This window comes from Myotis daubentonii, chromosome 6 (genome assembly GCF_963259705.1).
Source record: "Myotis daubentonii chromosome 6, mMyoDau2.1, whole genome shotgun sequence".
Lineage (NCBI taxonomy): Eukaryota > Metazoa > Chordata > Mammalia > Chiroptera > Vespertilionidae > Myotis > Myotis daubentonii.
In genome coordinates, this window is record NC_081845.1 from 87,759,372 (window position 1) to 87,776,749 (window position 17,378).

Below are 17,378 nucleotides of genomic sequence, written 5' to 3' on the forward strand. Positions count from 1 at the left end.
GGAAGGACCCAGCACCTAGAGGAGGTCACACCCGGCCCTGGGTTCCCAGCTGCTCAGGTCCTGGTGGCCTCGTTGGAGCTCCAGGCTCTGGGACATCCTCCCCCATGTCCCAGCATCTCACTTCCGTCTTCCTCTCCCACCCTTGTCCCCGAGCTCCAGGGCACCAGGTCCCAGCAGACGCAGGGCAGGGGTGCAGGCAGGGGTGGGTGTCAGGTAGCCCAAGGCCGCGGCTGCCTCAGGCAGTGAGAACCAAGCTTCGTGAGTAAGGGGCTGAGACGGGGTGCCCTGCGGGGGTGACCTGTGGTGGCCAGGGGAAGGATGGACACGGAGTCCCCGGCTCCCCTGGCACGTTCAGATGTTTGAACTGAGGAGCCGGCGGGCGGGCCCGAGGCTCCCAGCTTTTGCAAATGCTGCACACCCTGTCTTCGATCTGGGTCAGGCAGTCAGTGGGCATTCAGCCGGGCTCCCCCGCCTTCTGCAGGGCTGATGGACTCGTCCCAGTGCTGGGAACAGGAAGGGTGGAAGGCCCTCCCCAGGTGACCCCCCCCCCCCTAGGGCCGCCCATGCCCCTGCATGGGAAGCAGAGGACTAAGGTCCCGAGGGGCAGCCTGTCCTCAGAGGGTGGCCAGAGCTTCCTGGTGGCCGAGGGCTGCTCCCGCCCTCCCTCCCAGTCTGGTCCCAGCACTGTGGCCCTCCCACCCCCGCCAGTCTCTGCCTCGGGAGTCTGCCCCTGCCAGCCCCGCTGGCCACACTGCGTGTGTGCAGGGCTCTCTGACCTGGTTGTCTGTCTAGTGACTATAAGCAGCCATGACAATTGTTTTCCTGTAGCTCCTCCAATGACAGAGTCTTTTATATTTTAACTAGTGGCCTGGTGCACGAAATTTGTGCATGGAGGGGGGGTTCCCTCAGCTCAGTCTGCAACCTCTCCAATCGGGGACATCCCTCTCGCAATCTGGGACTGCCGGCTCCTAACCACTCACCTGCCTGCCTGCCTGATTGCCCCCAACTGCCCTCCTCTGCCGGCCAATTTGGTTCTGATTGGTCAGTTTCTATCTCTGTCTGCCTGATCGCCCCTAACTGCCCTCCCCTGCAGGTACAATGGGTACCTGGGGAAGGTGTGTGCTATTACTGGCTAGTGGGTCAAGGGTTAAACAGTTGGTGAGGAGATCAGGCTGTCAGGGGAGAGCAGTTGGGGGCTGCCCCTTATCCTGCTAGTGTTCCTGGCCTCTGTTGAGGGCAGAGGGGAGGGGAAGAGCCAGTCAGCGTCAAAAGCTCTGCCTCTAAGGCAGCCATTGGCTCCTCACAGTTCACCCAGATTTGGTTCTAATTGGTCAGTTTCTATGCAGTCAGCATCTCTGGGCCTATCAACGGGGCCTGATCAGAAAGGCAGGGCTGATCAGCAGCCCCAGTGGAGGCCTTGAGAAAAATGGAGGCGCAGCTGCTGGCCCTGCTGGGAGAGAAAGAGAGAGGCAAATGCTGATCAACAGCTGCCACACAGGCTACAGATCAGACCCTGCTTCTCTCTTCAGGCCTCTCTCCAGGCCTGATTCGCAGCCCCCTCAGCAGTCAGTGCTGGGTTGCCATGGCAACCCAGGCTGACTGCAGGACTGACTTCTGGTTGGTCGAGCCTTTGGTTATGATGGACCTAGGGTTTTTATATATTAGGATTTTTATTTTTCAGTTCCAGTTTGCATTCCGTGTGATTTTGTGTTGCTTTCAGGTGTACAGCATAGAGGGGGACAGTCACATACTTTACAAAGTGGTCCCCCAGCACGTCAGTGCCCCCTGGCACCACACCCAGTGACTGCAATATTATTGGCGAGGTGCCCTGTTCGTCACAGGGATGTAAAGTACAAATTATTTTCTAAAAGTGCTTGGTTAGTATGGTCTTTAAGCAAAGGCTTAAGGAGTGGTGATAGTGGTGGCTGGGAGCTGGGGACACGGAGGGTAGAGACGCCCTTTCTGCCCCCTCATCCCCTCCTCCCGCACCCATCTCCCGGCTGCCCCACCCCCACCCACCCACAAGGTCTGCTTTGCTCTCCCACTCTTGCCAGGGACCTGTCCTGCACCTCCTCCCCTGGAAATGACTCCCCACCTCCTCCTGCCCCTCCAGTCCCCACAGGACACCCCAATTCCCAGCAGCCTGGGCAGGAGGCCTCTGAGCACTGGGGCCTCCAGAGGGTCCCTGCCTCCATCACTCACCCTCAGCCCTGCTTTTCTTGGTGGCGAGGAGAAAGTTGAGGTGGAGAAGGAAGTGGTGGGAAAGAGAGTACTAGGGAGGGGGAATGGCTTCTTATTTCACCACCATTTCCTCTGGGGCTTTCACCCATTTCCCCATGCCCCGGGGGAGGGAGCAAGGGCAGGCTTGGCCCTGAGAGCCCCCATCAAGGCCCAGAGGCAGAGGGGCAGGGGAGGGTCCTGCATAGGCCCAGGCCTCCCTCCTCTCTGTCCCCTCCCCACCTGCAGTCTTTGCCTTCCTCAGCTCTTCTTCCCAGACAGGCTGGGCGGCTGCTGACCCTGCCAGCCCTGGCACCCTCTCCTCAGGGCGGCCGCTGCCACCCCAGCACAGACAGAGGGCCATGGCCTGGGAGGCCCCATACCTGCTGCCCCTTGTCCTGCTGGTGCTCCTGGCCTCAGGTGAGGGCAGAGGCAAGGGGAAGAGGAGGAGGGATGGATGCTAGTGAGGTGGCCTGAGGGGCGTGCAAAGGAGGGGCGAGGTGGTGGGAGGCGGGTGAGCTAGGGACGGGGTGGGGTGGGGAAGCACTGAGTGGAGCAGAGAGGACTTCCTGAGGAGGGGGCCCCTCTCAGTTCCGTGGCAGACAGTGGGGCTCCCTAACCTGAGGGTTTGCTCTCAGGCTCCTGGGAACAGCAGACAGATCTGCTGCTACAGAAACTGGAAGGGGAAGAAGTCTTCGTAAGGTGCAATTATCCAGGCCTGCAAGGTTGGAAGACGAAAACCTGGTGCAGAGTAACACCAGCAGGAACTTGTACCTTATTAGTCACAAATCCCAGGCTCGGCCGTGACCCTGGAAACCCACGATACATCATCAGGGATTACCCCCGACAGGGGTACTTCATCGTCACCATGACTGCGCTCAGAGTGAAGGACTCGGGTTTGTATTGGTGTGGACTCTATGACTCTTCCCGGATCAATATTCTCAGAACCGTCAGTCTGGCGGTCTCTCAGGGTGAGTCCTTCCCTCTGTGGGTGCTTCTCAGGGTCCCTGAGCCACAGGAAGCTGATGCTGGAAAGGACCTAATCAGGCCCCCCAGCCCCCGTGCCTGAACCCCGGGCCCCTTCCAGAGGTCGCCTCTGGTTACAGGCAGAACCAGCGCCAGAACTCAGACTGCCGGCTGCGGTGGCTTCTCCCTTCCCCAGCGCACACACTTCTCCGAACACTTGTTGTTGCTCACAGGGCTCCCCGCTGACTCGTACCCATCACCGAGCTGCCTCCGGCTTGGGCAAGCCTGACTATGGGTCCATTCCGGGCACCCCTCCCCTGACCCTAATCCCACCTTCTCTCCAAGGGCTGTGCTTGAGGCGGGTCACAGGTCACTGTGAGGGCTCAGGGACTGCGGACAGGCAGGGGGCACACACAGTGAGCAGACGTGGGATTCGGGGTGAGGCTGGTAGCTGCAGGGGCCGAGGGTTCAGGGGGCCTGGGTCCCACCCTGCACCCGCCCCTGATACATGAGTGATCTTCAGTCTCAGAGTGGGAAGCTTGAGGCTCCTCCTAACCCTGGGCCCCTCCCCCATATGCCTGTGAAAGCTTCAGAGGTGCACAGCCCCCCTGCATTTCCCCGTGATGGTCAAGGGTTAAACAGTACCTTCGAAGACCCCGCCTGGCTGCCGAGCCTGTCCAGCTGTTCGGTTAGCTGGGGGCCTGGCACACACAGCAGCTGCTCGGTCATTCTCTGCCCAAGCCTGGGCTCATTGCCCACTGCATGTCGGGCACGGGGCTAGGCCCTGGAAGGGGAATGGAACCCTGAGACATATAAATAAAAGGTTATAATGCAGGGTGTGGGGGCATAATGGAGGCCTGTAGGATGGAGGCCCAGAGGAGGGAGAGGGCCAGGTTGCTGGTGAGGCCAGGAGTATGGACTTGCCTGAAGGACTCCCCAGAGGAGGTGGCCCTACAGGGGCCTGCTTGGATGAGCAGGAATTTATCCAGGGGAGGGAAAACGGTTTGGAGGGGAGGAGGGCGGTATTATAGGTTGAACATGCACAACACGCTAAAAAACAATGGAAACAGAGGAGACCATAGAATACAGCCAGCATACAAGCGACAGCATGATGTCTCCTCTACAGCCGCTTCCCTGAGGGCACTGCCCACCTCCGTGCCTTTGCAGGACATGCGGTGCTTCTCAGGCCTTGCTTGGTCCAGGCCATGTGTGGGCTCCTCCCGCCCAGGGCTGGGGCTGGAAGGCCGAGCCCTGGAGTGTGGGGCAAACAGAGAGGAGTGCTCCCCTCACTGTCGTCTCTCACAGCTCCAACCCCGTCCACCGCCAGGACCACCAGGACCACCGGGACCACAGCCGGGACCTTAGCCATCAGCCCTGTCATTGACAGGTACTGTGCCCCCTCCCTGTCCTCTTATACCTCCATTCCCTCCCATCCATTGCCAGCTGTGCCAGATACCTCCAACTACACGTTTCCATGGACACCTGGCTCTCAGGGGGATGAAATGGGGCCTTTTTCAGGTCACTTTACCTCTTCGAGCCTCAGTTTTCTCATCTGCAAAATGGAGTCAGTAACTTTCCCGCCGTACGACAGGGTTTGCTGCCTTTGCTACTATTGGCATTTGGGCCAGACAATTCTTTGTTGGGAGGGGCTGTCCTGTGCATCCCTGGCCTCTACCCACTAGCCAGTAATAGCACACACCTCCCCCAGGTACCCATTGTACCAGGCACCCAGGCAACCGAAAATGTCTCCAGACATTGGCAAGTTAGCCTCTGGGGACACAAAGGACCCAGTGCCCAGCCTGCTCCTTTTCCCTTTTCCCTGCTCCAGCCCGTCTCCTCCTTTCAGGGGAGCCACAGGGTCCAGGCAAAGGCTCATCGCAGTGACCACAGCCCATGGCCTGGCCCCTCTACCTCTGCCGCATGGTTCCCAGGCCCCCAGGCCCTGAGACTGGCCTGAGGGCTGGTTTTCTTCCCACCTCTGTCCGCCCACCCTCTCTCCACCCTCTGTCATGCAAATCCTGAGCCCCTGCAAACTCCGGTTCCATCTCCAAGGCATTGCAGCAGACACTAAGGGTGCTGGTCAGTGTGGCTGAGTAGTCGGTGTCCCCAGAGCTGCTGCCTCGCCCCACGACACCTGACACGCCAGGCACCTTCGCTGGGAGCCTGCTGTGTTGTGAGAAAGTCTACCTTTTCTTCCTCTGACTGAAGACAGGGCCTATGAGAATGCGTTTATTGTGTGCAGAGCTCTTTGTCAAAGGACACCCGTATTCTCCGAGAGCGGACTGCATCTCTCAGCCAAGGGCTGAGGGTGAGGGGCTGGGACCAAGAGCAGTTGAGGGAAGGATGCCGGAGCGGTGAGCACAGATCCCAAAACAGGGGCCCCGAAGGCCAGATAGGGGACAGCACGCAGTCAGGGCAAACCTGCTTACAGAGGAGGAAGGAAACAGGCCCAGAGGGGGGATAGGCAGAGACCTTGGCCTGGGGCTGTCTCCTGGCCAGCTCAGCAGGAGCGTCCAGACCACAGGCTTGGGGAGGGATGAGTTCCCTGCAGAAGCCTGGCGCCTTCTCGCCTCACCTGCCTGGTCCTTGTTCCCAAGCCCCCCAGGCCACAGCAATGTCATCCTCAGCGTGATGGTGGTGCTCCTGCTGCTGGTGGTGCTGGCCCTCCTGGTGATCCTGTACTTCTGGCAACGGCGACGAGCCAGGGCAGGTAAACCCGCTGGGGCTGAGCGCACCGCCCAGTGCTCGCCCATGGGAGGTGCCCGCGAGCCCGGAGACAGGCTCATGCCCCGTTACCAACGAGGCAACAGGCTGAGAGGCCAGCGCCATCTTGCCTACCGCTGGGTATTCTAGTGTCCATTTGAGGCCAGATATTTTATCATCATTTTGTAGTTCAGGATTTTAAAACAAATTGATCTGAAGGCCTTTCTGGTTTGTGGCATTGCGTTTTTCATCGTCGCTATCACATTTAAACATCGCCTTCCTAAAAGCACTTGGAGCACTTTTTAGTCTCCAAGTTCTAAGTTTCAGCATTGAGCACGTGTAAAATCTACGGCATTTTGTGCAAGATGATTGTCCTCGTGCCCTTTGGTGATTCCTATCTTGCTTTTTGTTGGTTTGTTCAGCACATTCATGCTGTGTTTAGTAACCACATACCCAGTGATGTGTCTGTGGACCTAGAATTGATCAAGTTTAATGGTTTGATGCAAATTAGATGCAGACAGCCAATCGGACTTGCTTCCTAGTTTAGCACTAATGTCTGCTTTCTGGCATTGATCTGTGCTGGCTGCCCAGGACCTCCCATAGGATGGCACTTCCCAGCCAAGCCCAGGCTCTCCCCCGTCAGGCAGGGTCCCTTCTACCCAGCCAGGTCCTCCAGCGTCACCCGAATTGCCAGGAGAGAGGTAGAGAGAGGTCTCTCCTTTAAACCTGTTTTTTCACAGGTGAGGGCAAAGCCCATCACATCCATGGCATTTCCACCCATGAGGATAAGACTGTGCATCGGACGGATCCCCCCGCACGTCAGAGGGACTCTCAGCTTTCCTGGGTATCTCTATTTTCATTATTGTTCTTTTTTAATTTGTATTGATCTTAGAGTGAGGGAAAGGGAGAAGGATAGAGAGATAGAAACATTGACGAAAAACATCTATCGGCTGCCTCCTGCACGCCCTCTACTGGGGATCGAGCCCACAACCCAGGCATGTGCCCTGACCAGGAATAGAACTGGTGACCTCTTGGTTCATGGGTTGACATTCAACCACTGAGCAACACCGGCTGAGCTGCTGCCACTCCTTCTCTTCCTCTTCCTCCTCCTCCTCCTCCTCCTCCTCCTCCTCCTCCTCCTCCTCCTCCTCCTCCTTTTTTTTTCTTCTTCTTCCAACTTCCTGGCTTCTGTTTACTTACAGTTTCTGGACTCACTTGTGACTGGTCATGCCCCTAATGCCTTGTCTATGCATGTTCTTTCCCCAAATTTCCCAATTCAAACCCCTCAGAGAGGGAGGGAGAAGCTGACTGACCAAGCTTCCCTCTGTGGGAGACAGCTTTTAATGCCAACTTATCTGCTGGGTCATGATGGCCAGTGGCTCAGCCACTCTGGGTCCCACCCCTGGAGACTTTGGGTTAATAGATCTGCGTGGGGACTGAGATGGCACTGCTGGCCCTCTGACCGGACTGCACTCTGTGTAGCCTTCCTTATTCTTTTCTTTTCTTTTCTTTTCTTTTCTTTTCTTTTCTTTTCTTTTCTTTTCTTTTCTTTCCTTTTCTCTTTTCTTCTTTTATATCTGTATTGTTGAGAGCATTACAGATGTCCCCCTTTTTCCACCCATTGCCCCCCTCCACCTGTTCCCACCCTGTCCCAGGCCTTTGCCACCCTATTGTCTGTGTCCATAGTAAATCATATCTGCATGTAAATTTTTTGGTTAATCTCTCCCCACCACCCCCCTTCCCTCTGAGATTTGTCAGACTATTCCATGTTTCATGGCTCTGGTTCTATCTTATTCCTCAGTTTATTTTGTTCATTAGATTACTTGTTTCTTTTGATTTTTAGATTCAGTTGTTGACAGGTATGTAGTTATTACCATTTTTGTTCATATTTCTTCTTCTTCTTCCTCCTCCTCCTCTTCCTCCTCCTCCTCTTCTTAAAGAATACCCATTCACATTTCATGTAATACTGGTTTGTTGGTGATGAATTCCTTTAGCTTTTTCTTGTCTGTGAAGCTCTGTATCTGACCCTCAATTCTAAATGACAGCTTTGCTGGGTAGAGTAATCTTGGTTGTAAGTCCTTACTATTCATCACTTTGAATTTTTCTTGTCTGCAAAGTTTCTGTTGAGAAATAAGCTGACAGTCATATGGGCACTCCCTTGTAGGTAACTAACTGCTTTTAGAATTCTCTCTTTGTCTTTAATCTTTACCTTTTAATTATGATGTATCTTGGTGTGGGCCTCTTTTCGGTTCCTCTTGTTTGGGACTCTCGGCACTTCCTGAACTTGCAAGACTATTTATTTCACCAGATAGAGGAAGTTTTTTGTCATTATTTCTTCAGATAGTTTTTCAATATCTTGCTCTCTCTCTCTCCTTCTGGCATCCACCATAATGAGGATGTTGGTATGCTGAAGTTGTCCCAAAGGCTCCTTACACTGTCTTCATATTTTTGGATTCTTTTTTCTTTTTGCTCTTCTGACTGGGTATTTCTTGCTTCCTGATATTCCAAGTCACTGATTTGATTCTCAGTGTCCTCTACTCTATTGTTGAATCCCTGTGAATTATTATTTATTTCAGTTAGTGCAGGCTTAATTTCTGACTGGTCCTTTTTCATGTGTTTTTTTTTTTTTATGTTCTCACTAAGGTTCTTAAAATTCTCATTTAGATTCTTGAAATTATCAAGTTTCTAGAAGCTCTCATTAAGATCCTTGAGCATCTTTATAACCATTGTTTTGAACTCTGTATCTAGTAGTTTGTTTGATTCCATTTCATTTAGTGTTTGTTTGTTTCTGGAGATTTTTTTATTTTGTTCTTTATTTGTGACATGTTTCTTTGTTTCTGCATTTTGGCAGCTTCTCTGTGTTTGTCCTATGTATTAGGTAGAGCTACTATGTCTCTTGGAATTGGTAGAGTGGCCTTGTGTAGTAGGTGTCCTGTAGGGCCCAGTGGCTCAGCCTCCCCGGTCATCTGAGCCAGGCACTCTAGGTCACCCCTGTGTGGGCTGTGTGCATGGTCTTGTTATAATTGAGCCCTGATTGCTCTTGGCGTTGCTGAGAGGAATTGACTTCCAGGCCAATTGTCTGCAAAGACCCACTGTGACTACAGCAGAAGAGCTGCTGTGCAGGAGATACCCCTATGGAGCAGGACTTGCTTCAGTGGGGCTTTGGTGTTCACTGAGTTTGCCCCTTAGTGTGTCACTCGTGGGTGTGTAGAGTTGTAATCTGTTGTGGTATGAAAATGTCCACTGGGTACACTGGCTCTGGGGCCTCAGGAGGTGCAAAGTCAGCCACTGCTTGCCTTCCCCCCACCCCCACCCCCACTGCCCCCAGGAACTACAGAGTGATCTGCAGATAGCTGCTACTTGTGTTGGGCTTTTAAGTAGCCAGGAGAGGCCAAGCTGTGAAGCAAGACAGGCTGCTGCTAGTGCCTGGTCTTGGACCTCTTATTGATAAATATGAGGCATGCTGACACCAACTGCTGATTGTTTGAGAGATTTTAGGAAAGCCTGAGCCAGGACAGGTCAATCATATGGAAAAGAAGCTGCAAACAGCTTGAGTAGGGTGGCAAATTGGATGAGGCAGGGTCTCAGGGAATCACCAGGGTGGACGAAACAGTGTAAACCAGGTTGATGGAGACTCAGATGTGGTTGCTAGTCAGCTCTGTGACCGTGGAGGTCTCAGCATAGGAACAATGAACCTTGTGAGCACCCCTATCTGGGAGAAAGCTACCCCCGAGTTCTTCCTCCAATGCCAGACAATTCTGTTCCTCTCTGTATGTCCCTGGATCCCCCTAAGCCATTACCCCAGCAAGTCCAAGTAAGTTCATGCACTGGCCCTTTATGAGGGACTCCAGCAGCCTCCGTGTCACTCAGCCACAATCCCCACTGGTTTTTATAGCCCAAAGTTAAGGAGGCTTCTCCTCCCCGCACTGGAAACCTGAGCTGAAGGGTCTGGTGTGAGGCTTCTCACAAGAGGCCTCCACAGCCAAGATATCCCTCCCGATTAAAAACACGCTACACGTGTCTGTTGAACCAGCCTGTTCCACACCTCCGCCCCTCCTACCAGACTCAATGTGCTTTCTTCTTTACTTCTCTAATTGTAGGACTTCCAACACCCAGCTTTCTGGGGTTCTGAATGACGGTCGCTCTGTATTTTAGTTATAATTGTGATGTGGTTGTGGGAGGCTGCGAGTACCATGTTTACCTACACCGGCATCTTGGTTCTTCACCTTCCTTATTCTAATCATGTTCAGTCAAGGTGTCCTTGCTGCCTCTGCCATCGCCAGAGTTCCTGCAGGACCCACACCCTGTCCCATACCTTGTCCCTGTCCCTATCCTCGGCACAGCTCTGGACACCCGGGGGCCCCTGACCACTCCCCGCTGTGATCCATACAGTGGACATCTGTCTGTCTTTGATCCCCAGGGCTCCGACCAGCAGCTAGGCTCTGGCAAGGACACTGGGGACATCCACTACGCCTCATTTACCTGCCTGGACCCCTTCGGCCTCGAGGACCCCATCTACATCAACACCCGCCCCGGCCTGAGGCCCACACCTGACCCACTTCTGGCTGTGGAATATGCCAGCATCGCTAAAAACTGAGCCCTGCACCCCAGCCGGCTGCCCAGGAGGAGCCCAGGATCAGCAGGCAGAAGTCACTTCGCAGTGAGCACCTGTGTGAGGCACAGGGCTGCTCTCCCAGGGACGGGCGACTTCTTGTGGCCGAGACGGTCCCAAACCATCAAGGGCCATCTCTCCTGCAGAGGAGATGAAGGGGGAGCAAAGGAGGAAAAGCATTCTCACCCAGAGAAGAGAAGCTTCGAGTCTGAGGGTGGCGGGGCAGACGGGGACCAAGGGGTTTCTGGATACCTGCCCACTCCCCTCTGACTGGAGAGGGCCTGGGACCCAGAGCCTCTGAGTAACCCAATCTTCACCCCCCTCTCTGGTCTCACTTCCTTCCTGACCAGGCTATGAAATCCTAACGGTTAGGAAAGTTCCTCTGCTGGAGACTGTCCCTGTGAGAGCCCCTCCCATAACTGTCCTCTCAGGGCCTCCAGGCCCGGCTGGAAAGTTCTATCTGCCACCCCAGCTCCCCTCCTCCTTCTTGGCCTCCTGATTCTAATCCATCCTCACGCACGGCCCTGCCAGGACACTTCAGTGCCCACTGCTCAGGGGTCCCGCTCAGCCTTGCCCTTGCGAGGCAGGGTGTGGTAGGGGAGCGTCCCTTCCTATTGTGGCCGACACAGCTTCATCAGAACTGCCCAGGGCTCCTCTGCCTTCCCTGGAAACCGCGACCCCTCCACCCACTGCGTCTCAGGCAGACAGAGGGTTAGTGAGGTGCCTGCTTTCCCAAAGTCCACGCCCACAGGGCCCTCTGGAGACAGGCCCTGAAGGGGAACCCTGAGCCCCAGAACTCCAGGGCCTGTGGGCAGAAAGGCTGTGTCCTGCCGCATTAAGGGGAGGATGACTTGGAATCACAGATTCATCATTTCTCAAGAGTGACATTAAAGGTCATCGAATCCAACAGCCAACGGGGACCCCAGACCCCTCTGTGAGATTCCAGTGTCAGGCGGTTTCTGCTCCCATCTCTCCCAGGACTGGGAGCTCGCTGCCTCCTGCTCAGGTGGCTGGTTTGGAACTTTTCCATCAGTACCTTGCTCACCTTCAGTCATGATGGGACCTCAGCCTTGCCCACAGGATGGAACCTGAGGACCAGAAAGGGAGGGAAGGGAGGGAGAGAGGGGTGGGGGCTTGAGGTCCGCAGGCTGGTGTGGGAGGATGAGGTCTGTTCTTGGCTGACTGTTGCTTGTGACATCACCTTCTCCCAGGTTCCCGGCCTGGAGGACACGGTCTGTCCCCAGTCTGAGGCTCCAGGGGAGTGTGGTCACGCAGACCTGAAGGGCCAGGCACAGGGGTGAGGGAGGCAGGGAGCATGGCAGGCGCAAATAATCTGAGCATCACCTTGGCTCCTCGGTGCTCAGCACTGCCCTTCCCACCGAGTCCTCCTCCTGCAACCAGGTCTGACTGCGCGAGGCAGGGCCATGGCTGTACCCGACCTCCCACCTGACTGGGCTTTGACAAGGTCATTGGCATTAATTACACCTCATTGACCTCTGCTCCTTCATAGTTCCAGGTTCCTGGTAGCGCTCTGTCTGGGTCTGTATTGCAGTCTACAAACCCATGAGGAAGCCCCCCTTCACCACCATCTCCCCGACGTGGGCTTCTTGCTGGCATTGCTCTGGCCGCAGCCTCAGTAGCCATCCAGGGGTCATGTTCCTCACAAATGAACAAAACCCAAAGGATGTGCTCAGACTAGAGCTCCTATAATTATATTCACTGGACAAGTTCTCACGGGTGCCTGCCAACTGCCAGACACTGCTCAGGATCGGGGATACAGAGAATCACTCTGGTAAGCCAGCATTTATGGAGTGCTTCTTCTGGGCTGCATCCCTCCGCACGGGTTAGCGGCTTAAACATCCCTCTTGGATCAGTACCTCCCCCATTTTACAGATGGAGAAGTTGAGACACAGAGAGATTAGGTAACTTCCCAAAGCCACCCAGCTAGTCAATGGTAGATCCTGAGGTTTAAACCACAATGCTTCTAGGTCTCTGGTCCCATAAGAATTCATTGCAGTGTGTGCATGTTCACACACATGTACACAGTAGATAGATGAAAAAAAAAATGACAATACAAAGTAATCATGGCTACAGCTGGAGGGATGTTAAAGGTGCTGGGAGGGTAGGGGGCATCATAGCTTTTTCTGATAGGGGCTTCCAGGAGCCAAGAGGGGATGGAGGGGTGTGGTTGACTCAGCTGGGAGTCTAGAGGAGAGATTCCCAATGAACCAGTGGCCTCAGATAAGAGAGCTTGGGTTTCTCCTGCTCCCCTGCCCCAGGGGGAGGGCGCAACTATCTATCTACATGAGATAGGAAAAGAACATGAGATTCCTACCTATGGCTTACACAAAGACCAATTCTAAACCCAAATGTCATTCACCAAACAATAAAATGCTTAGATAAAAATATAAGAGTTTTTATGACTTCAGGATGCAGGACGACTTCTTCAGCAAGACATCACTGTAAAGGGGTGGGGGTGGGGAATGTAAGATACTTGACTAGGTTCATATGAAAAGCTTGAGTACAAAGGAAGACACCAGGAAGAAAAGGAAGGATGAGGCACAGACAGGGAGATGGCATTGGCAATGCATATAACTGGTACAGGGTTAGTAGCCAGAATTTATTAATCATTAAAAGGCCAAACCATTTTTAATTGGCAAGTTATAGGTAAGAAATTCACAAACAAGAAAATTTAAAAACCAATGGCATATAAGTAATGTTTAACTTCACTAGTGTTCAAAGAAATGCAAATCTCAACTGAATACATTCATACCTGGTATGCTGGAAAGGGGCTTCAGATATGTCTGCAATGTTTTATTTAAACTAGGGGCCCAGTGCACGGATTTGTGCACAGGTGGGGGGCCCTCAGCCTGGCCTGCAGGGATTGGGCTGAAAATAGCTCTCCGACATCCCCCGAGGGGCCCCATATTGTGACAGGGTGACACCCCCCAGAATCGGGCTCTCTCCTCTCTGGTTCCGGGTGTGTCACCCGAGAACCACAGCTGCCAAGTCACTGCAGCTCAGCAGCTCCTGTGTTGAGTGTCTGCCCCTTGGTGGTCAGTGGATGTCATAGCTACTGGTTGGATGGTTGAATGGTTGGATGGTTGGTTAGGCATATATGCCCATGCACCAAAAGGTTGCCAGTTGGATTCTTGGTCAGGGCACGTGCAGAGGTGGCAGACTTGATCTCTGGTAAGGACATGCAGGTGGTAATAATTGATGTTCTACTCTCTCATTGATGTTTCTCTCTTACTCTCCCTCTCCCTTCCTCTCTCTCTAAAACTCAATAAACTATTTTTTTTTTAAAAATCTAACTCTATATATGAATTTAAGCATTTCAAATGCCCCCCCCCCAAAAAAATGCATATAAAAACACTAGGTTTCTATCACTTAGAGATTTATGTAACATAGCGGGACCAACAGAAGAAAACTAACACATGGCATTATATATAAATTTTGCTGTTACATAAGTATGCTTTACTAGTAAACTTCCATCTAACAGAATGTAAGAGATAACAAGCCCCCCCCCCCCCATCTGAACTATTTTTTCCTCTTTTTCTTTTCTTCATTTTCAAATACAGCAAAAAATTTAGATTTGACAAAGCTGATGGATGGGCACATTTTCAAAGTCCCCATGTATCTTGCTGTCAACATCTGGTAGCTATCTCCTCACATCTCCGTGAGCCAATTTTCCTGGCTCATCAATCCTTTGCCCACCCACTGAAGTCTTGTCCCCTCGGGCCAAAAATGTAGAGATCAACATGCTGGGCCTGAGGCTGCAGAAAGTGTGGGTCCTCTGCCTCTCTGTTGCCTGATATCTTAGTCTTGTCTTTCAGGAGTTGTGATGTTTGAGTGTGTGGGGATGGGCTGGCGATGTGGGGCAGGAGACTGGCTACAGGTGGTTCTGCTGCATGACCACGGCCTTGTGACACAAAAGGAGGAACTCTCAAACCGAAGCTTATTACAGCTTTTGAAGTATTTCAATTTGTTTCCCAATGCTCCACAAAACATTAGCATTTTAAGAGATGCTAGTAAGTGTCATGTGAAAATAACCCATGCCAGCCCTGGCCAGTGTGGCTCAGTTGGTTGAGCATTGCCCCCTGCACCAGGAGGTTACCGGTTCGATTCCCTGTCAGGGCACATGCCTGGGTTGCAGGTTCAGTCCCCGATGGAAGTCGTGCAAGAGGTAGCCTATCGATGTCTCACATGGATGTTTCTCTCTCTCCCTCTCCTTTCCTCTTTCTCTAAAAATCAATAAGCCAGTCTTTAAAAAAAGCAAGAAAATAACCAATGCTAGTAATATATTTTCTCCAAATATTTGAATGTAAGGAAATATAAGTTATGCTTATCACAATTTGCAAGAGTCAACTCTCTTAATATCTATTAACTAGAGGCCCAATTCATGCACCGGTGGGGTCCCTTGGCCTGGCCTGTGCCCTCTCACAATCCGGGAACCCTGGGAGATGTCAGAGAGCCAGTTTCAGCCCGATCCCTGCAGGCCAGGCCGAGGGACCCCACCAGTGTATGAATCCATGCACCAGGCCTCTAGTATGCATATAAAATATTTGGTTAATCTCTTCCCACCCTCCCCCCTTCCCCCTTCTCCCTGAGATTCATCAGTCTGTTTTATGTTTCCATGCCTGTGGTTTCCACTCCTGCATTGAGCGTCTGCCTCCTGGTGTCAGTGCGTGTCATAGCTACCAAATAGTCAGTGGGTCGCTTAGGTTTTTATATATAAACTAGAGGCCCATTGCATGGATTTGTGCACCACTGGGGTCCCTTGGTGTGGCCTGTGCGGATCGGGCGGAAACCAGCCGTCCAACGCCGCCTGCCGCTCCTGCCTGCCACTTCCACTCATCCCAGCCCTGCTGCAACTGCCGTGGGCTTGCGCCCAGTCAGTCCCAATCAAGAGAGGCTTGTGCTGCCACAGTGGTGCTCGCCAGCCATGAGCCCTACCTCTGGTGCCTGTTGGTTAGCTGAGTGGCACTCCCACTATGGGAGTGAACTGACCACCAGGGGGCAGACGCTCAACACAGGAGCTGCCCCCTGGTGATCAGTGCGCATCATAGCGACTGGTCGATTGGTCATTTGGTCGTTCAGTCATTTGGTCACTTAGGCTTTTATATAGAGAGATAGAGATAGGAGGCTGATTAAATATATTAGGCAATATCCACACTAAGGAATATTATGTAGACATTACAAAAGTGAAATAAAACCAATTCTGTTGAAATGGAAAGATGACCCAGATATATTACATGAAAAAAATGCAAGTCACAAAATAATATATCTAGTGTGAGCTTGTTTGTGCTTGTGTCTCTGTGTGTGACCATAGAAAAAAGACTAAATGAACATACAGCAAAACAGTACTAGCAATTATCTCTGGGGAAGAAATTTCACTCAGAGAAATTGTTGACAGGACTGGCTCTGAAGCCAGAATACTCAGATCTAAATCTAACTGCCACCTTGCACTAGCTGTTTGGTCCTGGGCAAGGGATTTCATTTCTCTGGATCTTAGTCACAATATTACCTAATACGTATGATGGAACACATTAAAGTGTGTAAGACAAGGTCTAGCACATAGTAAGCACTCAATAAATGCTCATGTGTTTTAAGTGGTTGACTTATGGACAACTTCCACCTTCTAAGAGTAAATTTTTATATATTTTTCACGTAAAAATGAATTCAATGTAGTTTTTAAAAGATTTCTAAAATGCGGAACACATTTAACATAGTTATTCTTACCATAGACATCATCTCCCTCTGGGGGTGCCTCCCCTCAGTGTGGCAGGCGATTGACTGCCTGTGGCTTGAAGGTAGAGTGTCAGCTGCTGAGTGACTACTTGCTGGTAACCCTGATGTCTGCCATCTACTTAATGAAGCGCTGGTAGAGCTTGATATTTACAATGCCAACACTAGGTCTGCAAAAACTCTAATGTTTCTAAATTGTAATTTTAAGTCTCTACTTAAAATTTTTGGGAAAATGATCCAATCTTGAAGCCAATGATTTGTCTCTAGAACTATTCTTGCTTTCTACTCCAATCCGGGCAGAAGTGATGACCCCGCACTCCTGCTGACGTCTCGGAAACTTAATTTTAAAAGGGTTTTGTGGTCAGAGGCTGTCCGGAAGGGCGGAAGGGCGGAAGGGCGGCCCTGACGCACATTGGCCTCAGGATTCACTTCCTGGTGGATGGGGTGCCGGGAAGGGACTGGTGACGGCACCCAGGCACGGGCATTGTGGGGAAACAGTGCCACCATGTGGGGTCCACATGGTGCTGGTGGGGGAACCAGCCTCTCCCCGGAGAAACTTGTTTTCTTTCTCCTCAGAAAGGCTGTGATTCTCTAACGACCCTCTTTCATTTTTAAGACACTGTGCTCCCAGCCATGGCAAGAGCAATCTTCAGGATGCAACCTCTGGGGTCAGAGCCGGGGTCCCCAGTTCCACCCTGGTGGGCATCCTGACTCCTCAGCTCATGCTCAGACGAGATGCCTGAATGTGCCTTTTTGGCCGAGGTGGCCAGGTATGTGCCAGACTCTCTGATGATGCATTTGAGGGCTTCACTCTACTTCCTAAAACCCAGGGTATTGACTTCCGAGGATCCAGCTGCTACAGATTTACAATCACAGCACCGCTGCCAGGGCCAATGACAAGAGGAGGTGCCTCTCCTGTTTGTTGGCCTCTCCAGGACCCTGCGTAGTGCCCGGGCATGGTGAGTGTTTGGCAAAGATGCGTGGAGGAAGTGAATGTGTCCCTGGGAAGAGTGCTCTGGACTGTCCGTTCCTCTAGAAGAGTAGAATAAACACCGAAAAGGAGAGGGTATGGGAGGCCAGGTCCCCTTCCGGGAGCAGGTGCACACACAGAAGGGTCCAAGTGCCCATCAGT

At 52.5% G+C, this 17,378-nt stretch overlaps 1 protein-coding gene across 3 annotated transcripts in view; it reads left to right on the forward strand.

Annotated features, from left to right (window-relative positions):
• The window catches only part of LOC132237347 (CMRF35-like molecule 2), a 71,340-nt gene extending 60,311 nt beyond the window's left edge, over window positions 1-11,029 (forward strand). For 2 of the 3 annotated variants that reach the window (XM_059701750.1, XM_059701753.1), the window contains exons 3-6: window positions 4,489-4,570; window positions 5,781-5,893; window positions 6,627-6,730; window positions 10,307-11,029. In XM_059701750.1, the coding sequence (XP_059557733.1) occupies window positions 4,489-4,570; window positions 5,781-5,893; window positions 6,627-6,730; window positions 10,307-10,483 (476 nt within the window). In that variant the 3' untranslated portion in view covers window positions 10,484-11,029. Of the gene's footprint in view, window positions 1-2,404; window positions 2,638-2,999; window positions 3,189-4,488; window positions 4,571-5,780; window positions 5,894-6,626; window positions 6,731-10,306 lie in introns of those variants that run through there. The other variant, XM_059701752.1, reaches the window with a different exon arrangement.
• Window positions 11,030-17,378: the final 6,349 nt, after the last annotated feature.